General features: G+C 46.9%; 11 protein-coding genes across 11 annotated transcripts; 4 read left to right on the forward strand and 7 right to left on the reverse strand.

Moving 5' to 3' along the window:
- Positions 1-269: 269 nt before the first annotated feature.
- Positions 270-1,840, reverse strand: BT62DRAFT_911598 (uncharacterized protein; the record flags this gene model as incomplete). Its single annotated transcript, XM_043183839.1, has 6 exons — positions 270-488; positions 545-742; positions 798-1,045; positions 1,104-1,298; positions 1,359-1,472; positions 1,528-1,840. Coding segments are annotated over 6 exons (1,287 nt in total), but the record flags the coding sequence as incomplete, so codon positions are not given.
- Positions 1,841-3,719: 1,879 nt separating this feature from the next.
- On the reverse strand, positions 3,720-4,448 carry BT62DRAFT_924311 (uncharacterized protein; the record flags this gene model as incomplete). The annotated part of the gene is made up of 3 exons (XM_043184595.1): positions 3,720-3,953; positions 4,218-4,254; positions 4,399-4,448. The coding sequence occupies 3 exons, from the start codon at positions 4,446-4,448 to the stop codon at positions 3,720-3,722; spliced, it is 321 nt and encodes a 106-aa protein (XP_043033515.1).
- Positions 4,449-4,782: 334 nt separating this feature from the next.
- On the reverse strand, positions 4,783-8,036 carry BT62DRAFT_938443 (uncharacterized protein). Its single transcript, XM_043187547.1, has 12 exons — positions 7,791-8,036; positions 7,412-7,722; positions 7,253-7,357; positions 7,069-7,200; positions 6,497-7,015; positions 6,209-6,442; positions 5,908-6,155; positions 5,749-5,858; positions 5,562-5,698; positions 5,322-5,509; positions 5,053-5,270; positions 4,783-5,002 (listed from the first exon to the last, which is right to left on the reverse strand). The coding sequence occupies exons 2-12, from the start codon at positions 7,691-7,693 to the stop codon at positions 4,863-4,865; spliced, it is 2,313 nt and encodes a 770-aa protein (XP_043033516.1). The 5' UTR covers positions 7,694-7,722; positions 7,791-8,036; the 3' UTR covers positions 4,783-4,862.
- An 85-nt stretch (positions 8,037-8,121) lies between these two features.
- Positions 8,122-12,438, forward strand: BT62DRAFT_983264 (ARM repeat-containing protein; the record flags this gene model as incomplete). Its single annotated transcript, XM_043189763.1, has 19 exons — positions 8,122-8,230; positions 8,281-8,486; positions 8,537-8,797; positions 8,848-9,129; positions 9,184-9,311; positions 9,360-9,662; positions 9,814-9,979; positions 10,032-10,142; positions 10,195-10,266; positions 10,319-10,504; positions 10,557-10,637; positions 10,691-11,132; positions 11,187-11,344; positions 11,395-11,460; positions 11,512-11,602; positions 11,661-11,779; positions 11,862-12,134; positions 12,189-12,330; positions 12,386-12,438. The coding sequence occupies 19 exons, from the start codon at positions 8,122-8,124 to the stop codon at positions 12,436-12,438; spliced, it is 3,249 nt and encodes a 1,082-aa protein (XP_043033517.1).
- A 358-nt stretch (positions 12,439-12,796) lies between these two features.
- BT62DRAFT_911570 (kinase-like protein) lies at positions 12,797-14,253 on the forward strand (the record flags this gene model as incomplete). Its single annotated transcript, XM_043183838.1, has 5 exons — positions 12,797-12,958; positions 13,015-13,219; positions 13,274-13,387; positions 13,449-14,056; positions 14,110-14,253. The coding sequence occupies 5 exons, from the start codon at positions 12,797-12,799 to the stop codon at positions 14,251-14,253; spliced, it is 1,233 nt and encodes a 410-aa protein (XP_043033518.1).
- A 192-nt stretch (positions 14,254-14,445) lies between these two features.
- Positions 14,446-17,647, reverse strand: BT62DRAFT_1051767 (uncharacterized protein; the record flags this gene model as incomplete). The annotated part of the gene is made up of 17 exons (XM_043178533.1): positions 14,446-14,878; positions 14,934-15,030; positions 15,084-15,187; positions 15,242-15,321; positions 15,372-15,436; positions 15,485-15,583; positions 15,633-15,699; positions 15,750-15,797; positions 15,848-15,959; positions 16,013-16,042; positions 16,093-16,282; positions 16,336-16,463; positions 16,523-16,635; positions 16,679-16,820; positions 16,872-16,885; positions 16,939-17,233; positions 17,293-17,647. 17 exons carry the CDS (start codon positions 17,645-17,647, stop codon positions 14,754-14,756), a joined length of 2,064 nt encoding a protein of 687 aa, XP_043033519.1. The 3' UTR covers positions 14,446-14,753.
- Positions 17,648-17,794: 147 nt separating this feature from the next.
- On the reverse strand, positions 17,795-18,652 carry BT62DRAFT_911507 (uncharacterized protein; the record flags this gene model as incomplete). Its single annotated transcript, XM_043183836.1, has 4 exons — positions 17,795-17,909; positions 17,959-18,125; positions 18,176-18,490; positions 18,545-18,652. The coding sequence occupies 4 exons, from the start codon at positions 18,650-18,652 to the stop codon at positions 17,795-17,797; spliced, it is 705 nt and encodes a 234-aa protein (XP_043033520.1).
- Positions 18,653-19,179: 527 nt separating this feature from the next.
- On the reverse strand, positions 19,180-20,886 carry BT62DRAFT_938446 (uncharacterized protein). The gene is made up of 5 exons (XM_043187548.1): positions 20,414-20,886; positions 20,265-20,352; positions 19,952-20,208; positions 19,592-19,903; positions 19,180-19,540 (listed from the first exon to the last, which is right to left on the reverse strand). Exons 1-5 carry the CDS (start codon positions 20,556-20,558, stop codon positions 19,317-19,319), a joined length of 1,026 nt encoding a protein of 341 aa, XP_043033521.1. The 5' UTR covers positions 20,559-20,886; the 3' UTR covers positions 19,180-19,316.
- Positions 20,887-21,110: 224 nt separating this feature from the next.
- On the forward strand, positions 21,111-22,875 carry BT62DRAFT_646353 (uncharacterized protein). Its single transcript, XM_043181743.1, has 11 exons — positions 21,111-21,430; positions 21,498-21,522; positions 21,569-21,613; positions 21,667-21,735; positions 21,787-21,929; positions 21,980-22,145; positions 22,196-22,329; positions 22,383-22,446; positions 22,493-22,520; positions 22,571-22,690; positions 22,740-22,875. The coding sequence occupies exons 1-11, from the start codon at positions 21,382-21,384 to the stop codon at positions 22,755-22,757; spliced, it is 861 nt and encodes a 286-aa protein (XP_043033522.1). The 5' UTR covers positions 21,111-21,381; the 3' UTR covers positions 22,758-22,875.
- Positions 22,876-23,116: 241 nt separating this feature from the next.
- BT62DRAFT_911556 (uncharacterized protein) lies at positions 23,117-23,979 on the forward strand (the record flags this gene model as incomplete). The annotated part of the gene is made up of 3 exons (XM_043183837.1): positions 23,117-23,161; positions 23,215-23,461; positions 23,507-23,979. 3 exons carry the CDS (start codon positions 23,117-23,119, stop codon positions 23,977-23,979), a joined length of 765 nt encoding a protein of 254 aa, XP_043033523.1.
- On the reverse strand, positions 23,625-24,271 carry BT62DRAFT_957479 (uncharacterized protein; the record flags this gene model as incomplete). The annotated part of the gene is made up of 2 exons (XM_043188412.1): positions 23,625-24,034; positions 24,092-24,271. 2 exons carry the CDS (start codon positions 24,266-24,268, stop codon positions 24,017-24,019), a joined length of 195 nt encoding a protein of 64 aa, XP_043033524.1. The 3' UTR covers positions 23,625-24,016.
- Positions 24,272-24,435: the final 164 nt, after the last annotated feature.

Here is a 24,435-nt window from a genome sequence, read left to right on the forward strand (position 1 = left end):
ATCAAAGGGACTTGACAGAACAAGTATAGCCTAGAGTCAGTGAATCAAAATGAAAAGATGCCAACTTTGAAAGATCAGTACCTCCAGATAAAGAACTATCACCGTGGCTTGAATCAGATGAAAATATATAGTGAAATTGATACCTGAAATGATGCATCGATAATAAAATAGAGCAATAGAAAAGAAATGCCATGGCCGCCAGATGATGCCGGCATCCAATAAGTAACCGAATTTCAAATAGTTACAAGCAAATACATGTACAAAGAATTTCACTGCTTCATGAGAACAATGGATGTCGTCAAGATACCCAGAAGACCACCAAGGAATCCTACCACGGTCCATCGTGTGTATTCCTGAAAGTGGTGTTCCACTATGGTTGAACCGGTGACGGACACTCCTCTCAAAGAATAAAGCACGATGCCCGCAACGAACCCGATAATCGCATAGGCCAAGAAAACTATCGGCAAAGAGAATAATATATGTCGTCGCTTCACAAAAACACCGGTTGAGTCAAGTCCCCGAGAACAGTAACGGTGCAACTTACAGAAATGATCATCAGACCTTCGCCACTTATAAAAGATACAGCACTCTCTGCATCACTCTTATATTTGAATATGGCGACAACCGTCGAAGTCAAAGAAAATGCAGAAAAGAGCACGGTGAGAAGCCCCACAGCCCGTGCGACATTGTCCAGCCCTGGTAAGGAAAGAAAAGTCACCGAGGCACTCAGAACAATCGCCGCCTGTTTGCAAAGAAATTTTTGAGGGTGTAAGGCTGAGTGGAAGAGAGGAGCTTACTACAAGACAAGTGCAGGCGCCGATCACCAGCATCGGCGCAGCACTTCGAATGCCGCCTTCTTCGTCTATTCCTCGATGCTGCGAGCGGTTGTAAAAGATATATGGAATGCCGAGACATAGGCAGGAGATACAAAAGTCGACTAGAGCGCGGCCCAGCTGATTGCGACGTGTAGGCAGACGTAAAGAGTGACTGGTCGCATCATGGGGAAGAGGCCTGTTGGGACGGAAATTCACTTGACGCCAATGAACTGTGGACAAACTGCGAGTCACTATTGGTTCATGAACGCTCAAATATTCGATGCTCACTCATTCGAAGATGGATCCTGCAGACGATCCGAGTAATTTGCATTCCATTCTCGGTAGTGATTTCTGGAAAGAGCCTCAGAGATATGCCGTACTCTGGGCAGCGAAACGTACCTCCACGAAGTAAAGAAGTGAGCTCTTGGTACTCATGTTGACTGAAAGGCGCTGAAGTTGTTTGTCGAGAAGGAAGCAGATGATCTGAATCAAAGCAATTGTGTTGGATAATGTTCAACGCCGGCCTTGAAAATAAACAATCACCTGTCCATGCCCATATGAGAGCATTCATGGCTTCCCCGTGTGCATTCGCAGGAAGTGGGCTGTGCGCAGGGTGCGCCTCCATGAAAGCCCAGTACCGATATTCCATATCCAAAGCTGCAAGTCAATGAGTTCATGTTCCCGGCCTCCGAAGCATCAATTTTTGACACACCGTCTTCATCATTTCGCCCCAGTCTCGAGGGACCTTTCCTCGGTAGCTCTGACGACACTCTTCGACTCTTATGATCGATCCACCACCCCACAAGGGGAGGATCCCGCTTCTTCTTCCGAGCGCCCTCCCTCAGCCACAGCTCCATCCCAGTAGGTGGAGCAAGGTCGTCTTTATAGCTGTCAAAGTAGGATGTGACTAGATCTAGCTTCTTGTTGTTCCGCAACTCCATGTCGGTTGTCACCCGGAGGGTGGGGTGAACATAGTATACTACGGAATCAGGAAGAGAAAACTCAATCCAACCCAGCTGGTTCAGTTTGGGAGTAGCCGATGGTGCTGGCAAAGGCCAAAACGAAGATGATGGCAACGCAGATTGAGGAGAGACGTTGACCCGAGTCTGATGTTGAGACTGAAGGTACGAAGGTGATCTGGGAAAAGGTACTTGTGAGAGTAGAGGACGTGTTTCGCTGTTCAGATAGGAAGTTAGTTATGTATTTGTCAAAACGATCAGTGAAGGGGCCATACTCTGTCTCTGGTTCGAAACGATGAATGCTGTTCCTAAGGCTTAGTGTCGATGAAGTAGCACGAATCGATCTGTAGTTTTTGAGGTTATAGAACCATCTGGCAATTATAACCACGTACCTTGATGGGATTACATCTTGCATGAGGGGGAGTGGCATCACGATTATGGACTGGTCATCTTGAGGTACTGATGCTTCTTCATGCTGCGGCCTGATTCGAAAAGTACATCAGCTTGAAAACCAAGGTCAGAAGCACTACGTACTCGGGCAAAACAATGTGATCATGCGGAACATTTATCTCAGGGACAGGATCAGCAAACGGGTCCTCCATTGGCACCGGCATTCTAGAATATGTAAGTTAACGATAAAAGAGGGGCAGAGCGATTTACTGACTGCACAGACATTCCCTCGTTTTCAGATTCGTGATTGGCGATGCGTTCACTCAACGTTGTTTCCGCCAATGACTGGGCCACGGACGAATGATGGGTGTTTCTCCAAGCCTCTTGAGACGAGTCGGCGTCATATGAAGGCATCATAGTAGTTGCTGGCACGAGAGGAGGCATTTCTGCGACCGGCTTTATCAGTTCATCGTGAACGTCGGAAAGAGGAACGTTTTCGGTCTCAACGTCTCGAGGCCGGGGTGTTGGCTCAGAGAAAATGGATTCTTCTGGCACGGGGGCAGGATGAACTGGCTCTGGTTGCGCAGGAATTTCGAAATTCAATGAGAAACTTCCCATGTCATGAACTGGCGAGGGTGGAGGTTCTGTAGCAGGTTCGGCCTCTAGATCGGTGGGAATGGATTCTCCCACCAGCGGAGCACGGTCAACATTCGACTCCTTCTGCTGCATTTCATAAGGCTGTTCTTCGACTTGAGGTGTGGCCGCTGGCACCTCATGAGCAAAAGTTCCACTCTGCTGAAGCGTCTCATTGCCCTTGCCTTCGGAAGCCAAAGTCCGTGTTTCCTCCACGGACTTATGCCCCTCCACGCTTTGGTGGTCATGCATGTCCTCGGGTTCTGCAGTGAGCACAGGTGTATCGGTAACGACAGTTTGAGGAGGCGCCGGTTGCTGGGGAGTATCGGTTGCTACAGCGGCAGCTTCTCTCGCTGGGGACTCTGCTATAGGGCTGGGGGCCTCGTGCACTGCAATCTCTGGTGTAGACACAACCGCAGAGCGTGCTTCGACATTTTTGACGGAACTGGTGTCTGACCCAGAAGGCGTGCCCGGACGTGATAGTGATAGAATGGAGGACGTGCGCCGCACGGCCTTGCCCATGCGGGAACGGAATACAGACTTTGTCGGCGTGCTCATGATGCTCAGTCTCGAGGAGTAGAGGCCTTGAAAGAGCAGATAAACTGGCGGGAATGAGAGAAAGGAACAACTTGAAGCGTAAGGAGGACACGGTGACGAGAAGACAAGAGTATCACTTTAATATCTTCGTGCGAGTCTGCCTGGAGGCGTCATCGAGGCGAGCAGTCGAAACAAGCGCAGCATGGATTAGGCGTGCATGAAATGCATCGAGGGATCAATAGATGAACACGTTACAAACATACGCCGCGCCCTTGTGGCAGGATGACCGGGGATGTAGAAACGAAGAGGAAACAACGTTTTTGTTAAGTAAATGGTTGGCTCCTGGACGAAGTCCCCTTCTTACGTGTTAGAGTGTTGCCCATACTTAGATCATCAAACGACTGTAGCCAAGACCCAATGCAAGTACTACTCCACCTCCCGTCAGGGCACTGACTAGAAGGTTCACTTCCAATAGTTGGTATGCATCGTAGTCACTGAGGTGCTGCAGTGGCCGGTAAGTACTGCACCAGCATTCCCAACCGCTGCAGACCCGGATCAAGGAACTTCCACTGCCTTTCGGAAGTTTTCCGATAAGATGCACGATATCCGGGAAGCTCGCCTAGAAAACACTGATGGAGGCCGATTGGTCAGTGAAGAATGTAAGATAAACGTGGGAACTTCTTGGCCTTTCCATGTATCACCGGCAATTATAATAGCCGATTAGAATTAGAATTGAACGAGTTGAGATATGCTATGTAACAGTAATGGCAAAGGATATTCGTAAGTAATCTCAGTCGGGAACAGAGGACGTAGAACGACTATTGTTGAAGGAGACACGTGATACCCGACTCTATACCCGACGTTTTACTTATTTTCTACTTACCGACTCTAGGTACCATTCCTTACTCCTGTACTTCAACCTGCCAGTATATATACCTCCTTAGTTATGCCCGCCACCTCAGTCATTTTAGTACTGTACCGACTGAGGTATGCTTTCTTAACTATTATACCAACATACACCTTACTTACATATATTACAGTTCTAACTATGTTGTTCAACTTACTCTAGGTTATGTGGCCCTGCTGTAGCCTTTGAACCAGTCAAGATGAACATGCAGTAAATTGTACCCACAAAGCAACTCAATACCCCCTACCTTATATAGTAAGAACAGACATGTGTGAATACTAGGTATTGATATAACCAGTGTATGACCGGAGTGTACCAGTCTTGTATTCCATACTTCAGCCATTGTAATTCATCTCTGTTTTCTTCTGCACCTATTAATACCACTGCTTTTAGATAAAGTTCCAGCATCAAGACATCATCCTAAGGCATTGATATAGCCATAAAGAAACAAGCCATTCTGGATTCCACCAAACTCTAAAGTCACAAAGAAAGCTGCAATGGGTGAAGACCTTCTGTCGACAGGTTTGTGTCCATTTATATGCTTCCGTGACAGATGAAATTAAAAAAATGCTACATAGACTACAGATAGTACATACAAATCACAATCATCATACTCCGTAGTCAACATCCCATGAGTTCTTCTTCTATATCATCTTCATTTGTTACACTGTCCCCATCTTGGTCTGTTTCTTGGAGCGCCACCCAAAGAGCTTCATCTTCTGGTTGATCTAGGACAAGTTCTACCATGTCCCTAGCCATTTCTAAAGCATCCTGTCAATGTCGTACTCAATCGTAGGACCATATGACACACCTGACATGATGTTTAACTCAAGTTGGGCAGGCACTGGCGTCCAGTCCGGCAGAGGTGAATAACTTAACCGCCCAAATGTGAGGGTGAACATATGCATAATGCCATTGAAATGTCGGGGTGGAGCACGAAGAAGTTTCTGCCGCAAGCTCATGGCTGTCGGATCGCTGCTAATGATGTTATGAAGAAGATACAAGACGTAATTTATCATTCGAACAGTCCTGTTGTTCTGTTAAGTGTGGAAAATGTGAAATAGAAAAGTGCATACATACATCAATGTGAGGTCCGCAGACAAAATGTACTTTTGGTCTTCCTCCCATAATGGCGTCGTCAGCATATGAAGGCATACAACTAATGAGGGCACCAAGACGATCGAGTCAGTCAACACAGCAAATGCCTTGGCATCAGCAACTGACACCAAAGCAAAGAAGATGAGGATATGTGTTTTCAGGGACAAGCACTTATGTTTCGGAATGTTCATTGCATCCTGGAAACACCGGAGTAGCACACACCTCATCATCTTGACGATTGATATCAATGAGGAAAGAGCATAATCGATCGAGCACAGGATATTTGGTGGTCTCGGACGCGACAGGTTGTTCTGAACCGGACATCGGAAAGGCGAGTATGTAGTAACAAAGTTGCGGATCTAGAAAAGTGTCTTCACAGAGAAAAGATTTCAGAGGACAACACACGTACATGTCATGAGACGAACGAGGAGGCGAGTCACTTGGGATAAAACCCAGTTTGGTTGGAGATTATGAAGGAGCACAGCGAGAACTTCTCGGTTCTGGCATATATATCCTAGTCTGTGTGAGATTAGGATCATATTTATAGGCTGGGATAGACATTTCTCACTTGTCAATATCTGTAGTAGTGACATTCCAACATAACACTTCTAGTAAGGCTAACGTTTTCTTCGCAAGTAGGTTTGGGTAGGCCCCATCCTTCGAGGGCTGCAAATGGTTACAGATGACACTGGAGAGTAATACCATAATGCGAGGACTGCCATTGGTATCGGTCTGTGATAGTAGTATGGAGGAAAAGAACGGTAATGAATGGATGAGTGATACTAGTAGGTCTAGCATTTCAACTAAATTAGAAGTCTAGCAGAGGTCCTTAGATATGTATACAATAAAGGCATGGGAGAGCAGCTCACTAGATCTAGCGTAACCAAAACAGACGCCATGGAAACCAGACACGGCGACATAGCTATAGCTGCCGTGGGATAATCGTGAAATCTCGACGCGGCTACAATGGCAAGGATGCCTGATATGACTTCGCTATATTGACTATTGGAGTGAGTGGCTGTTACAACAGGTGCTTCTGTCAGCGAAAGTAGTGTCGGTTGATGAGATAATGACGTCGTATGGGTCAGCAATATTCGGAACAGCTGGAACAAAGGCGAAAATCAGTCCTATGATCTTCGGTGGCTAGAAGGACCCACTTCTGCTTTCCAGTCAAATGGTTCCAGGTCAGAGACCTCCACAGTTTGGTCTGCTATAGTTATCGTATTGCCATCATCATTGAACACATCGTCATTGCTTGGAATTGCTTCTACGTCAATTTTGAAGTCGTCGTCCATATTGACATCGGAATCAGCATCCGGCCCGTTCCTTCGGGAGGGGCTGGAAATCGGAGACCTGATGGTCTGAATCTGCGTTAATATTTGATTTGAAGAATGTGTGTTCCTTGTTGTATTTTTCCGTGGTTGTAATGTGGGGCTATGCGTGAAGGCATTTTGGAAGTCAAGCAGTCGCTGAGACTTTTCTGGAGTCTTCTGAAGATTCCGAGAGGTCTTGGGGCTGTTCACACGACGTGGAGTACTGGGCCTGGCCTGGGAACTACGGTTGAGGTTCCACCCTTGCATTTGAGAGGGAATCGGTAAAGCTTGGGCATAGACATCCTTCCCTGCCCTCTTAGATTGCCCTGACGGTGGCCTTCGTGAGGCTTCCGCTTCCTGTTGCTGAAGAACTATGCGTATAGAATGGATTGGAAGAAACTGTGGGAAATGAATACCTTGAACATGAATTCAGTCTTCAGCCTCTCCATTTCGTTTTTTCGATCTCTGTGCATTTGCACCTGTCTGGCATCCGTTTCTTCCTTCTCGGCTTTGAGTCTTGATAATTGAGCGGCGTAATCTTTGGCAGTCTTGAACACCAACAATGAGTGCAAAATTAGAATTGGAACCGGTTGAAAATACCTTTTCGATGGTTTGACGAAGAATTGTCACCTCTCCTTCCCTTGAAAATCGGGCTTTCTTAGCTTCCTCAAGTGCGAGTTGGACCTTCCTTCTTTCATCTTCTGACTATGGGTAATGTACTGAATAAACAGAAGGCAAGAGAAGTGCTATGCAGCCAACCTCTTTCAATTTCGTCAATAAGTCTTGCACTCTGGCTTCTACAGCATCTGCGTTTGAGATTTGAGGTGGGACAAGAATAGAAGATGTAGCATTAGAACGAAACGTCTGTGCTTGATGCGACTGAGGAGGATGTCCATTTCTTCCCATCAGAACACGTCCAGATTGATGTCCACGAGACGGTGGGCGGCTTGCATTGCTCTGAGGTAGGTGAACGTTCCGATTCGTTACATCTGTCATTGTAATGTCTGTATCGGTATGCTTGCCCCCATTAGGGCCAGTCATTGTCTGCTCATTATCCATAGACACGGTGCCTATGGAACAGCGAACAGCATTCCAACTCGCGTCAGAGTCGCGAAAAAAGCCGGGTGGAAGACCATACATGCCAACACCGGACACTGATATTTCTGGGAGATCGTCTGCGGCTACCCGAGCTACAGGAACGTGTGTTTGCTGAACATCGTCCAATCTCTGTCTTTTGGTCGGTGGTTCAGAGTCCTCGAGATTATCGGTCGTTAGCGGTAGCGCATGTTCACCAGCAGCATATTTTGCTACAACGCTATCGAGCGCAGCAAGGGTCTCGTCGGCGCAGAAAAAGTTGTCATCGAAGAATTGGTCGTCGTCGCTCATATGAAGGAAGGTGCTTAGGTAACGAACTTGCTGAATACTATCATCAGGTCCGGAGCGCTCACTCTTCCCCACACCCGCAATTCATGGAATCCGGCAATGGCGTCCAGTCGTTTTCAAAACAAGATGACGAGAAATCCCGCTATGCGAAACGCGCTGCTCTTAAGGAGCTCAACACAAATCCTGTTCCTAAAGGTGCGTCATTAACTGTTGTGCTTCAAGGAATGCTCATTCTATTCCAACAGAATCATCCAAGCTCGACTCTTCATTGAGGCGCCATACCGCTCTCATTAAGCGCATACGACAGTCTGTGGCCTCCGACAATCGTGACCAAATCCTCAAGGACATTGACTCCCTGTCACTTGAAAAGTATGTTGATGAAATCGCTGGCGCTATTGTAGAAGGTACTTCTAGGTGCAAGACAGAAAAGGACGTGTGGAGCGCTGTTGAGGTCAGCTATATGAATGCTTCTACTGAATTATCATTTCCTCATATCATTAGGTTATATCTGCAATTTACCGTCGATTTCCCTCTTCGTTTGGGGCAGCACTCGTCCCATTCTTAACATCTGCTCTCAGTAGTCCATCTCGGACGAGTTTTTCCAACCTTCCTCCAGAACAAAGAGAAAAGGAAGACTCGTCTCGGGTGACACGACAAAGACCTGCACTAAGAGTATGCTCCGAACTGGCCTTAGTTGGTGTCATCAAAGATGCACCCAGTCGAAGCGGCGGTGAATGGATTATGAAAGTCTTGAAAGAACTGGCAAGTATTTCATGGTATATCCTAGACAGACTGATCAAACCTGGTTCCAGCTCTCCAATGACCCGAGCCTCTCTTCACTTCCGTTATTAATTACGTTTCTCAAAAGTTACTCTCTTCCATTTCTTGGTATCACTCCTGCCATAATTAAGCAGGTCTCTGCGAATTCGGAACCCGGAATGTTGTCTGCTACACAAGCATTAGATTCAATCGCTTTTCCCTCCCTGGTTGACGATAATGGGTCTCTTATTGAGCAGGACATTCGTGATCGTTTCAAACGCATGTGTGAGGGTTACTTTGAAAGCGTTTCAAAAAAACTAGTCATCGAGCACAAAGTCAGTGCTTGAGATTCCTTGGCGATTATGCACTTATTCATATTTACTGGACAGCGACTGCAAGAGCAAGATCGTCGAAATCATGAAGCATACATCCGTTCGGGAGAAATATTTGAGGACCGCCAGCAGGCGTATGAAAGGATGACAAAAGGCTATGAAAAGCTGTTGGCCAGCTGCCAATCGTAGGTGATCCTGTTGTACATACATCCTTCTCAATGACCGGCCTTTAGATTGTCTGAGCTTCTGTATCTACCCATGCCATCATTGCCTACTGCATCACAGAAATCGGACTCCATTTTGATTGGGACGAACAGCACAAGTTCATTTTCGAACGACGAGGGCGATGTCACTGCTGGAGGAAAATGGGAAGACGAAGAGGAGAGACGGTTCTTCGAAGATGTTCAGGATCTCAAAGACTTCGTTCCAAAGAGCATCCTTGGCGTGGGAGAAGGCGAAAGCAAAGATCAGGAGAGTGAGGAAAGCAAGGAGAAACAGAATGAAAGGCACGAACAGGATAGGGAATACATCAAGAAGTTAGAGGAAGAGCTCAAAAAACTCGCAGAAGGCGGACTACCTTCTGTTTCACAAGACGAGGACGAGGATGAGTACGGACATGCATTCTCTTCACTGACCAAACACTCAGCATATTTTAAGGGCCCCGACACCAGTACCAGGGACCCCGAGGGCCACTACGCCGCCTCTATCTTCGCAAGCACCACAAGGTCCTTCACAACTTCTAACAGCTCTTCTGATTCGGCTTCCGGATGCCACTAATCGCGAGCTAATCGACCAAGCTGCCATTGACTTTGCTTTTTTGAATTCTAAAGCTGCTCGTAAGAGACTTGTAAAGGTGATGTTTAGTGCATTTTCTTCCGTTCTGTGTTTACGCTGCTATGTCCTAGTTCTTGAGCCAAGTGTCCAAAAGTCGCATTGACCTTCTACCGCATTACTCGCGCCTTGTCGCGACCCTCGATTATTATATGCCAGACATTGGATCGGATCTGATTTCCATCGTAAGTCTCACAGGAGTTCTCATGATCCAATCGCTGAAGCCATCCTGTGCAGCTGGATGAGGAGTTCAGATACCTCCAAAGGAAGAAAAATGTGGTGAAAGAATTTTCCGAAGTCAGACTCAAGGTGCGATATCTTAAATTCAGCTAATTCATATGGTTTCACCAGCTCGATCCAGAACATTGTATTTATATCCAACCTAACCAAGTTCGGTGTAGTTCCGACACACCTCGTTTTACATATGTTCAAAGTCTGCTTGGATGACTTCTCGGGGACGAATGTAGACAACATTGCTCTACTCCTTGAAGGGTGTGGTCGATACCTGCTACAAGGGGAAGAAACACGAGAACGATTTGGTACTATGGTTTGTGGAAGGATGAATCTTCCGTTACCAATTCTAAGTTTCGTATGGACAGCTAGAACTGATGAGACGAAAACAAAGTTTGCAGCACTTCGACCAGCGTCAATTACTTCTTCTGGAGAATGCTTACTATCAGGTACGAAAGATACTCATGTGCCCTCGATTGGAAGCTTGATCTTTGATCGTCAGTGTAACCCTCCTGAGCGCGCGCCTCGCCAGGAAAAGGTCCGGCCACCAATGGAGCTGTTTATTCGACACTTAATCTATGATGTTCTTGCCAAGAGAACGATTGACAAAGTCCTTAAATTGATTCGAAAACTGGACTGGGAAGACGAGGACGTACGACGTATTCTGTTCAAGGTTTTCACAAAACCATGGAAGATCAAGTACGGAAACATTAGCCTATTGGCTATGTTAACGTATGACTTGCAAAGATATCATCCCGACTTTCCCATCTCTGTTGTTGACCAAATCCTGGAGGACATCAGGAGAGGACTCGAACAAAATATGTACAGCACCAATCAAAGACGGATTGCAACTATCAAATATTTGGGAGAGTTGTACATCTACCGGCTACTGAGCTCCAGCATAATGTTTGATATTTTATGGTTATTGATTACCTTTGGACACCGTACGTTCTATGTTTACGTTCACCGCGGTTGTCCCTACTGATATGGTCGTACAGCTGATGGGAGAGCTCTACCGAACCAATTCTGTCCACTGGACATGCCTGATGACTTTTTCCGAGTACGCCTTGTCTGCGTCCTTCTGGATACATGTGGAATGTGCTTCGATCGTGGCACACAGAGAAAGAAGCTCGACAACTTTTTAACAATGTTCCAAGTGGGTCAAAGCCAATTCATCTCTTTATCTCTCATATCCGCGTCTTTTAGTTTTATATTCATTGCAAGCAGAAGCTTCCTATGGATGTTGATTTCATGCTGTCAGATTCTCTTGACGTGAGTTCGCTGCTGAGCAGTGTACGGCATCTATCCTGACTTCCTGCGAAGGCCATAAGACCTAAATTCGAACTGGCTAAAACTATCGAAGAGGCCGCCGTTGCTGTTGACAACATGCTGGGCTCGTTCCAGGCAACTGACCGTAAGTTATTCTTCGACGGTCACCATACAGCTGATGCGAGCGGTTCGTTTTTCTGTAGTAGATGACGAGATCGAAGCAGACGAAGGTGGTGACGACAGTAGCGACGAAGATGAACGTGTCGACGAAGATGAAAGAGAAGAGGACGATGAGGGTGATGTTGGGGCTCAAGACCCATTGGTGAGCACTCGAGTGTACGCACTTCGCCAAGGAACTCACCCGTCACGTGCAGGACGGCGAACGACCGCCTTCTCCGGAGCAGGAAGTTGTGCTCTCTGGGAGCGCTAGTCTGCAGGAGAACCTCGGTCCCTCTGAAGAAGCTGATGCAGAGTTCGCGAGAGAGCTCGCCAAGATGGTTATGGATTCATCGTCAGAATCTCGGAAGGTTGACAAGAAGACAGCACTCGCGCTATGGGACTCCTCCGTATTACCAGCGGTTCGAAAGCGGCGTGAAGACCCTGATGAAGCGCTTGACATCGATGATCCAGACATGATGAAATTCACAGTCCTCACGAAGCGCGGGAACAGGCAACTGGTAGGCTATGATCACCGGTACCGGTACCTTACCATGTTGTTGATCATTTTCTAGACTCGGCAATTAGCGGTCCCATCTGAGTCCGCTCTAGCCGTCCATACCCGGTCCGCTCAGCTACAGGATAAGGTAGAGCAACAGCATTTAAAGCGCCTAGTCCTCGATTATGAACAGCGTGAGGAAGCAGAGGAATTGAAAGGTACTTCGTCACCTTCCCGCATCAACTGGTTTCCCCCAACTTACCCCTCTGTCAGCTCTGGGGATCCAGAATCGTATGGGAGCTATCAAGATACGATACGCTGGCTGACATCAAGACAACACGCTTATACAACTATCACAAATCTTGCTAGCCTTCGATGTGCTATGAATGGCCTTCTTTGCAAGTATTGCACTTGATGGTCAGCTCACGGCGACATTTGTGGACCCGCTGCATGAACTGACAAGAGATTTGATGTCGGGGACGATTAGATTAGATGAGTATGAATTTGAATTACGTGGATCTGGCGCCACACGTTATGGTGCTACTTCGGTAGTCCCTTCTGCTTCCGTCCATTGCTGTCGCTACATTGGAGCACGGAAAACTATCTCTCTTTTCTTTCTCCTTCTTCCCATTTTATGTACATACTCAGTGTACATTGTCGTCGCGTTCAATCCTCAGACCTTTAATGGTTTCCGAGCCTGAGCGAATACCGGCCACCTCCTTGGTGACGACAAACCCAGACAAGAAAATCAATCAGTACGTACAACGAAGGGTGCTTCACACGAAACATGGAAGTTCAACGATAGTGCTGCTCTGTCGGGACAGTAATGTAGAAGGCCGTGATGTGGTATGTCCTTTAAACGGAGCTGTCCCATCGGTATAAGTGGGTAATCCTGCACCTAGGTTGTAAAAGCCGTCAAGCGACTTAGCATTCAGGACAAATCCAAGATGTTCAAGAAGAGCTACGTGGCAGTTCGAAGGAACGACCCTCCCAGCTCTGAGCAGAACGTCCAGAAGGAGATATCCATTCTCAGATCATGCCGCCATGCAAGTCACGTCCAGTTGCTGGAGGTCATCGACGACCCCTCGCAGGATTCTGTTTTCATAGGTAATGGCCAGTTATCTATGCCTGGCTTGTGTTTGACCATTTCCTTTCAATTAGCCATGGAGTATCTTTGTGGTGGCCAGATCCAGTGGGAATGTCAGGGAAAGCCAACGTTGACCATTGAACAAAGCCGCCGAATTGTTCGGGACGTCGTCCTAGGGTTGGAATATCGTCAGTGCAACTTGTCCCTGCGTTCCTAATTTTATTCTCTTCAAGCTGAACGTTCTTCTAGTCCACTACCACGGTATCATTCACAGGGATATCAAGCCTGCGAATTTGGTCTGGTCGCAGGATCGATCATACGTAAAAATTATCGACTACGGTATTTCGCACTACAGCAACAACTTTATCCAAGTTTCTCGCCCTCACACGAGGGCGCAATTGGATCCCTTGAGGAACTGTGCATATTTCAAAGATCAAGACCTCTTGAAAATGCGTGGGACGGGATTCTTCTATGCACCAGAGGTAATTTGGCTGCCCAAAGATACCCCTTCTCCGACCACGCCTTCCGACACTATAGAATCGTGTTCGGCGACTCCAACAACTCGACCACCTGTAACCAAAAGTGTCGATGTCTGGTGTCTCGCTGTGACGTTGTATTGCTTCCTCTTTGGCCACTTTCCTTTCCATCCTGTCAGGAAGCGGCACCCATCCCATAATCAATTCGCGCTGAATAAGCTCATTCTTGATAGTGATTGGGACGTTGACGAAACAATGGGTGCTGATGTGGTGCCCACAGGTGGTAGACACCATCCCCCTCACACCGCAAGCGTAATCGGTCTCCTTGATCAAATGCTGCAGAAAGATCCAAGGAAGAGGATCAGCATTTTGGAATTAAAAGTAGGCTTCAATTATAATTTTGGTTCCTCCGGGAGTATTCATCCTTGGAACAGCGACACCCTTGGATCCTGCAAGGAATAGAAGACGTAGACGGCTGGACTTGGAATACCTCTCCATCTACGTATTATATGCATCCCAGTTACCGATGGCTTAGACAGCTTCTGTACAGACTATTTTCACACACTTATGGGTGGTAGTCGGTTTTTTTTTTTCGCTCTGGTCGTGTACGTTTACCTCCAAATTCTCCATCCGCAAATGACATTGGACAATCTAGGGTTTGCCGCATAGTCGTGAAAATCCTGGATTTTACTGATGCCATTGCGTACTGCTTATTCTATGGATACTGATGAATCCTTTTTACGAGGTGCTACGTGATCTGCATAGATTTTCTTGTCTCATGGTCTTTGGCAGATATTGCGGGTCAAGGGTTTCTACATAGCATGTTTTTTGTCGATATTGCCTCTCGCTGAGATGCGGGCAGAGAATGCACAAGACAACGTCTATTTAGATAACCACTACAGAGAAGAAAAAGAGATGTAAAGCCGGTTGGGGAAACTCTACCTCGCCGGCGTAATCTGGGAGTCCACAAGATCACCGTATGGCACGATTATAAAACTTTACAGATCTAGTACTGCAAAGGACACAAGGTATATAATCCGGATGACATGCCTCTATAGCAGAACACAACGAAGCAGCACTATTGCACAACATTGTTCGTCCGAGCGGTTGCATTTTTTAGTGGATACCGAGCTAATTCGATCTGTACATAATCCTGAATAGCCGGGAGAGCTCTTATGATTAGCTTGATAGGCTGCGTTTCATCTGAAAAAAGGCTATTAGCCAAGTAGACAATCTGTGCACAACGCTTCCCATATACCAATAACTACGACATTACCGTGTCGACGCACATCCTTTTTCCCTTGAGAGTTGTTTCCATATACGGGGTGACTTGAAGGGACGGCTACGAGAGAATGCTGTTACACGAGTCAGACGAAGGGTTTCATGGAAGAGCAAAGCAAAAGCTAACGTTTGAATACCATGCTTTGAATTCGTCAGATTTTGGGACTGTTGGAATCTTGGAATTCCCCACGACTTGTACGATACCCTTTATTAGCTTGTTTCCTGACATCCCTATGAGGCATTAGCATTCAGCAAACATAATTCCCAGAGATGAATGAAGCTTACACCTCTGATCAACAAGATCCATCATTGATTGACAACCAGGTCCATGTCCGACCAGGACGACTCTCTCCGCATGCGAAAGTCTAAGAGCGATGGTGAATAGAAAATTTTATTGTGAGCCTGCGTGCCATACTGGACATAGTTATCCCATAAATACACCAAAACCTCTTTTGTTGGGTCCTTTGTTGCTTGCGAGCGCTAGAACCATGATGAACGTGCTAGAGAATCGGACATAACGTCGCTTACCCTGGCGGGTGCCGCAAAGGGCTTTGGAAACTGATTGATATCGAGCAAAGAATACCCTTGTTTTTTGACCCATGCTATGAAATCTTTCGAAAAATCGACCTGATGAATTGTTATGTCAGACAGGATTACATACGTCGCCAATGCGCACCAAGTATGATCGTTCTAATTCCAGGTTGCATGTTGCGGATGACTCCAGCTCCGTCCGCAAGTTTCCACTGGAATCCTTATAGAACGGACAGAGATAAGAAACAATGTCAAACCTTACAATTCGTGGATGAAGATGACCATGGTCTTGTTGTCTAACAAATCTGGTCTGAAAAAATATTAATGGATACGTATCCAAGACATCATATGGCCACCCACGTGCACATGATTTGCATCGAAAACCGTTCATCGAGGTAGTCAGAGAGTAAAGGAATCTGCATCATGTCATAATTGGTATATAGATAGTGTTGGCGATGCGCCTTCAATATTTCTATAGCAGAACTTCAGTCAAGTCTATACTCTTGAATGGTGTGCCCGGCTTACCGGGTATCGAAAAAGTAGCAGGTTCAAAGTCTATGTTGATATATCAATGTTGTAAGAGTGAAAGTAATAGAAGGGACTACCTTTCCTGGGTTCACAAGTTTTGGGATCCACGTTCTTCCAGTGCTTATTCTGTTCTCTGGCCACAAGCCAGACCGTTTCTGTCGCAGATTCACCCGCCGTCATAGGTGGTAGCTCCGGTGGTGCTTCACCCAAAAGGACTTGAGTCACTGCGAGTGCTGATTTCGCGATTGCATTGATGTTATAGCCTCCCTGCGATTGTCAAAGAGCGAGCTCTATGGTATGGAGATAAGATAGACGTATACCTCTAGTGCGACAACGACCTTCCCGCCTGCTAATCCTGACAACATATGGGTCATATGCGCATAGCCAGCTGGGCTGACATGGCATTGCCCCAATTCGTCACCTTCTGCGGCATCAAATCCGGCAGAGACTAGGACGGGTAAAGTCGTATAAGTGGACGAGCATGGAATGGTGGTGCTGGGAACTCACTGATCACAAGTTGAGGTGCAAATTCTATGGCGATTGGCATGACAATCTTCTGAAAGGCATGTATATAGTCGGCATCTTTCATCCCTTTCTCGGGCCAAGGTATATTCACGGAGCTAAGAAGAATAAGAGAGGGAAAATGGTTATTGAATGGCTTACAATCCAAGCCCTGGCCCCTCCCCGCATGACTGCATGCCACCAAACGTACCGCAGGGGTAGAACCGGCCATCTTCATAGCGGTGTAATGATATATACAGAACACTAGGGTCATTATTGAAGGCCTTTTGAGTTCCATTGCCTGCTTGCCCGTCAATCCATGTCCATGTCATTTCTAACGACACAAACCGCGCACCATGATGAACATCCCTAACAACGAATCCTATTACCAGGTAGTTCGACGACGCCAGTTTAGAGCTTACCAATCCAATATGAGTACTCGCTTCAATCCCAAGCGCTCCTGTACAACACGAGCAGCAACAGATACATTGTTGAAAAAACAAAAGCCCATATGTTCGTTTGGTTCAGCATGGTGGCCTGGAGGTCGAACTATCGCGAGAGCCTTTTTCAAAGACGAGCCCGGAGCAGCCACTGCCAGACATGCTTCTATCACACCGCCGCAACTGAGAAGAGCGGATCTTGTAGTTCCTTGCATGACATATAAAGAGAGGGTTTCGTAGTACGCCTCTGAATCAACAATCTGCTGGGGGGTCATGTCTAAACGAAGTACGGCAATTTGTTCAAATTAGCAGTATATACGAGAGCTCTGCGCTTACATTGAATTGCATGTACTTTGTCCCAATGATCCTCGCTATGAACCAGGAGAGCCTCTTGCTTATGGACTGGGCGAATGGGGAGCCACTTCATCTTTGCATTGCATTTATTGGCAATAAGGGTATTCCATATATGAGAGATACGAGCGGGTTGCTCTGGATGGTCCTGAAGTGAGAAATGGCTGGTCATTTCTGATGAATAGACGACGCCGACGGTAAACTGGGAAGGAACGAGCGGAATGGACGACGCGCGAGGGCCTTTAGGACTCGAAGATCGGACTGAGCCAGAAGGTTTTTTGGAGGGCCTGACGTCGCGATTCGCCGTCTCAAAGTGCAGTACGCTGGGGCCGGCAACCATAGCAGCCACAGACGGAGGAGTAATGTAAGAGGAAACAAAGGCTTTTGTATCTAACACGGTCAAAGATGGATGTGATGAACCGGTCCGAATGCCGGATTTCTAATTTACTCATCCACGATATCCAATATAAATTAATAAAAAGCACATTCACTTGCGAGCTTCAGCCTTTGGCGCATGCTCATATTCACTAAATCCCAGAGACTTTTGAAGAACATCTTCCTGAGCATCAGGTTCTAAATGTCCAAATTTGTTCCTTCTCGCCCTGTAACTCTGTTAAAAAAGAGTTTTCAAGAATGAACAGAGCATCTCACCTGAAGAAAGTATATGATAGGACAACATCTCGGACATCTCGACACGAAGGATCGTCAAGGATATCCCTGTCAATGAAGAAAAGAATAGGCATATCAACCTCCTCCCCAGCTAATAGGCGCTGCTCCTCGAAACAGAAGCATTCAACTTTGGAGAAATACGGGGCAACCTCGGGTAACTGTCAGTCGTGCAATCTTTAGGAGGTGGAACGCGACTCACTCGATCCGGAGTAACATTATACGTCGCAATGCCAATGATATCTTCGACCGAATTGTTCTTGGCTACATAGAAGGCCAAGCTGGATTCGCCCGGAAGGACATTCACGACTGTTTGTAGTGGCTTGAACGTCCAAGGTAGCTGCTCGGACCTGTCTGCATTGAAATGAACCTTGATTCGCGGTGAATCCTCTACGGGAACGAGTCTTTCTGGCCCAAAGCGTCCGCTGACATTGGGAGTCCCGGCAAAACCTGTAGCAGCGCAGAACATCCTATACAGAGGAACGGAGGCATATGTCACACCCAGTGCGACTACTATCTTGGATGCGGGTCATGCTTCGGTATGATGTAGACAGGAATTGCAGCGACTCACGACCGCAGACGAATACATCAACAGGCTCCTGTTCTTTCTTCGATGTATTTCGGCGAGCCTTTGTGCACTTGGCAGCGGTCTTCTTGGTGGTATTTGCTGCGTCGACATGCGCCGTAAGACGGGATACAGAGACGCCTCACGAAAACATTGATATTGAATGTGCTAGAGGCCATTTAACACTGGTGAACCATGGATAGATTTCGCATGACATACCGTTCTACCAGCAGCAAGAAAAGCACGAGCAGGAAACATGAAGCAGACGCAGCAAAGGTGGACAAACAAACGGATCGAGTCTGGCCGTGACCATGATCTATCCCGTGCTGACCTCTAGATTTCTATCTCTATCTCGGTAGCAGCTTTCACGTTTGCTAAGTGTCGAGCGAAACTCGATATATTAAACGGCGGCCAAGATGTACACTCACTCTTCTACTGAGTAATAATCTGTCGGAGTTACTAGGATAGGGCATCAATTCGATCGTCTGGCTTGCGCGCGGTCGCTCGTCAATGTTTGGCCTTCCAAGTCCCTATGATTCGCCAGTGAAAGCAAATTTGTTTCTATTATAGACTTGAAAGGATACGTGACGGAAATCGTCAAGTGTGGCATCTCGCGTGAGCTTCGGATTCTCAAACAGTTACTGGCACCTGGACCTTCAGTGCATCATGCAGCTAAGTTATATGATGGATCTACAGAGATTCGCTGAGTCCTAAGAAGGTTACTAGTATTGTTACAATTTATGTGGCAGTGCATGACTACCATAATATACGAGGAGGGTCAGTAAGAGTATCTCGGCAAATCGTCCATATCTCGTGTTCTCATGGGGGGAAGGGGACCTCCAGGAGATTTAGAATCAGAATCTCTCTTTCGTTGTTGCTCTTCATCCAGCGAAGGCACCTCTTCAAACTCATCTCTTTGATGGTCAGTAGCGTCGACCGCTTCGGATCGCTGTAATCTAGCCTTTTCTTCTATTGATATCTCAGAATGAGTCCATGTTCCTCCTAAAACAGGGTTATTGATGCTAACCACGCCGAATAACCCTTACGACGTACCTCCATATCCCGCTTCTATGGGTAATCCATACGTGTTCGAATATAATTCGACTTCTGGAATCGCCGACGGCCCCGCTTGGGACTGGTTTCGGTAGGGGTCAAACTCTTCGTAGGCATTGAACTCGCGTGCCGATTTATATGGTTCGGGTGAAAGTGCTGAGAACTGGGACATCCTTCTAGTATCAGTGAGAGATACGTATTCTGAGTGTGGCACCGGGAACATTGTATAGCCCATGCTCATTCGAGAAGCTCGCATCGTGCGCTTCTCCCTTTGGATCTGGTTCAGATAACGCGCGACGATGATGGCACCATCTAGAAACAGTAAACACATGGACAACGGAGGTGAATATATAAACGGACACATCTCAATGAGCAGAACCAGTGCTGCTATGACAAAGTAGACGCCCCTGGCGATCTGTAATATACCAATACATTGTTGTTGTGCATCGGTATTCTTTATAGTATCTTGACAAGCCTTGGTGGCAGCGTTTTCAGAGAAATGGGTAATGAGCCATAACAAGTAGGCAGCGACGCCCACATTGATGAAGAAATGAACGTAAATGAAGTACGCGTAGATTTGGACAAACAGCTGCTTCCGAACAATAGCGCCGACAAAGCTGAGAAATTTTTAAATGACAACAAGTGCAGGCGGATCTCAGGCAACGTAACTTACCCGAGGATCGAAACCACACACAGGAACGTCTCCAGTAGGCCGGCCAGAACAAATCCAGCACGTTCTCCGCTTGTCAGGTCGGGTGTGCCTTTCAAAGATTCAGTTACTGCAGGTTACCGCATGGCGCAGAAGAAAAAGTGGAAACATACTAGCCACTTCGTACCACAAGATAATTGTCAGAATTCCAGACAAGATGATACCCAAAAGCGACATGGAGATGACGCCGGCCCTTACGGGCAGGCAGCAGCAGAATTGCGTCCCTCCGAAAAAGAGCTCCCGATAGCTGAAGGGCATGAATGAAGAAGATGCAATTGGACGACGCCGCCAAGTGAAACGTCGACACAAGGCTGCATATCGAATTTTGATGATCAGGTTTTCTGAGTTCCCGCACAGCTTTCGAAGGCAGAATGGCAGTCCGGAATGGCCGACGCGTAGATGCCCTAGAAAGTATTCTTCGACTTCCCAAGAATGGTCTATACCCATTATTGTGGAACCAGCTGAAACGATACTTTACCGTTTACCTTAAGCGCTTAGGCGTCAGCTCACTAGTTCCACTTCAGATCCTAGCCCCGGACATTAGCGACGGTGATGGGAGATTCCGGAAAATTCTCTGCTGTTGCTTGCCCTGCTCACCGAAAAATAAGTAAGCGCCAAACGGAATCTTGATATTTCACACAGCTCGGGATATTCCATTTTCTTTTCGAGCATCACAGCTCCTAGCAAGGTTAAATGACAATCCTTGGGGAAAACGGTAAATAATGCGAAACTGACGACGATATTCCCCGCGTCTTGCCGCGAAGTAGTCCGTCCCTGAACTGACGGCCCGTCCTGACATTTGAATAGTAATCATATTTCAAGTCCCCTGGCGCCGGGTCCTATTCAAGCTTCGCTTCTTCATTTTCATGCCATAAGAACAAACCGTTCGTGGTGTACAAAAGGCATGCAAATTGTGCATTCGTACATAGCTTCCACGTCCCGACTCTCCCATCTAGTCATATCACTCCATCAAACTGTCCGTTCAGACATAACTACCACTTGATCTCCCCAGGCAGATTCCTTCGCGAGCTAAAAACCTTCTGCATTTGCCTGGGGGGCAGTAGGAACATATCGAATTTCAATGACAGTGATGGTGACGCGCTTGACGTCCGATCTCAATATGGGTTCTGGTAAGTATCATGTCGATAGCTATGGGTTTTTTAGGGAAAACTGACTCTTGCTGTACTTACCATACAGCCGCCGCTATCGCTTTTCTTATTTGGTGAGCCGATTTTAAGTTGCTTCTTGTGCTTGTTAAGGCCGCACAGGGAGCTCTTGATAACTTTCGACCGCGAGGTGAATTTTATATGGTCGTAAGTCTCCTTTACTAATTTGGTGGACGAGCTGTGGACGTCTTTCCCTTTAGAAAACCGAGAAGCTCTTGGATCAAGTGGGTCTTTCTCTTTGCCCGATACTTTCCACTCTTGGCCGGACTGTGCGTGCAATAACCTCCAGCTATCATCCTGTAACCAATCAAGTGCCATAGATGTGGCCGCATTATCGATTCCATAGTCTTGTATAAACATCCAATTCCAATACCGCTAAATGCCTTGCGCATCTGGTATATCTGTCAGGTTCTGATAATCCACCTGATGATGATGGGGGCGGAAATTGTTATGATGGCGCGAGGTCCGTCTTGTTCTATGGTACACTTACGCAGAGTTCTGATTGACATCTAGTCTATGCGTTGTATAATCGCAATCGATATATTGGGGGGGTGTTCTTTCTTCTTCTTTTTGGCGAAACTACCTCGGTTGTAATTGGCCTTTCACTGAATTTGCCGAGCAAAAACTTCGATTCCAGCTCACTGATAACCAGCTCCTCCAAGTCCTTCATTTATTTCGGGTTCGTCTTCTGTTCTCGACTGTAAAAACATATCTGACTCTTCCAATTAGAATCTCAGCAATGATTTCGCAAGTGGTCATACTCGCTTTCTCTATCTATCGATATATCCGGGGGGATTGGAAAGGTGTTCCAATTGTCTCTCTCATGATTCGCGATGGAACGCTTGCCTTTGCAGTCTTGTTTTGTACGTGTTCATTCTCAGTCACTTGAAATACGCTAACATCAGTGAGGGTATAGTCGTTTCTTTGCTGCTGGTCACGTACACGGCGATGGGTCTAACATATTCCACACCCACATTTGCGTACGTATGCCGTCTCTGAAGTCGTTCTTGGTTGACGAGTGATCAGGTGGCTGATGAACTTCATCTCGACGGCTGTTCGTATCTACTTTTTTTTTTGCACACTCGGTACTCAAACAGCTGACAGGAATGCCGGCTGATTCTGAACATGCAGCAGATTCCCGTCCCAAACAATACGTACCGGACTTCTGATACACCACTGACGACATTCCTCGTGGATAATAGTGGACTTGGAGAATATCGATCAGTAAGTCCATTTTGGCTCACTTTCGCCGTTTTATTCTGATCCCAAATAGAACGTTGCAGCTCCATGACACTTATACCCTTCTACACACCACTGTATATACAAGCATCATCTACTGTATCAATTGGGCGGAATTGGGGCGGAAACTTGAATCAAATTTGAAATTTCCTTTCTGACGAATTCCACGTGATGTCCATCTGTCTTTTTCAAATTCCCCCCCACGCCCTTGACTGTGAACTGGCGAGTGGAACAAGTCGGGTAATGTTCTGATTCGCGTTTGGAGCAAGGGCGCTGAAAAACTTCATTCAAATTTCTTTGGAGCTATACAAGTTTGGGAAGGACAGAAAGGAAAATACCTATGTGAGTCTTGTGCCCTGTATTTCGTTGAGGCTTTCCCACTAGCGCTTCCTGCTGCAGTAGCTTTATGTCATGCCAACGCGCTACCATGCACAACGAATGCACATTGTATCCTCTGTGAGCCGCATTCCATCATCCAGCCTTCTTTTTGGTCTTACTGGCGCTCCAAGCTTGACACTTTGTTGTACCAGCTCCATGCCTTGTCCTTTTTCCTGTCGCCATCAATATGGGCTCTGTTTTGCCGCTACTTCATGCAACAGCAGTGCGTCCGACCAAGAGACTTTGATACACAAACCCCACGGTCATTGGGTGTCTGGCTCGGTCTTATTGCCATCATCAATGCATTCAGTGTCTACCCGCATGCGACGGAGGGGACATCCCAGGGCAGGACGGTTATCTTGGACTTCATCGGGCTTAGTATGTCTCATTTGGTCGCTTGATCGTTTCTCACATTGTGTCCAGACTATGTGCCATCGAAACTCCAACTTCTCTCACTCGACTTGTTCATTATGTGCCTCCAGATGCTCCTGGTATTCATTGCATATGAGATACATATCATCGAGAACACAGATTCAGCCGACACGCTCCTCCCTAAACCCTCACCCTCCGATTCCCTGGCATTGCCATTATCCACTGATACGGCAGAGCCATTTGATGCGCCCGAGCCCTCGAAGACCAGGCCATCCACATCATGCCCACACGTCATGGAAATAACCTTCTCTCAATTTCTGCGACGTTTGCGGGAAACTCCTCCCAATAATCAAACAAACACAGGTGACGGTCTACCCATGCCCAACCTGACGCCTTGGTCGTTGAGGATGAGGGCAATACGGACCCGAACCAGGATTAATTTAGAGGAAAGAAGGGATGAAGAAGTGACACCGACAAGTAGGACGGTTCCGGGCAGTATCGACAACGGACATGTGGACGATTAGGCAGCCTGTACTATTATATACACTCCCGCATTGGATATCACCATTTGCGTTTCATCTAATCATTGTTTGAATATTGTATCACTGGGAACAAAAGAAATCGAGGCACACGCACTGCGTCACGTAGGCATTGCCCGAATTTGAGAAACTCCTCTTTGCATACATCCTTTCGAACGTCTGTGTAGGTCGCCAGAATGCATCTCCCGTACGTGGACGCTTGCGCTGCACAAGTCGTTGTCGAGTGCACCGCGAGACGGCGGAGGGGTCTTTCGATGATGGTCGTTGAGGTCATTCTTGTCGGCTTACCAAATCACCTCGCTCCTACCTTCTGGTCTCATTGCAATGCTGGACAATCTCGTCCTCATTGCCTGCGTCTGCATTGGGATTGCCTCTGTCATCTACATTTTCTACTGGAGTCGGCTGGTCGCATGGCTCCTCGCCCTCGTCATTCGCTTTCTC

Source organism: Guyanagaster necrorhizus, assembly GCF_019112545.1.
Source record: "Guyanagaster necrorhizus MCA 3950 unplaced genomic scaffold BT62scaffold_56, whole genome shotgun sequence".
NCBI lineage: Eukaryota > Fungi > Basidiomycota > Agaricomycetes > Agaricales > Physalacriaceae > Guyanagaster > Guyanagaster necrorhizus.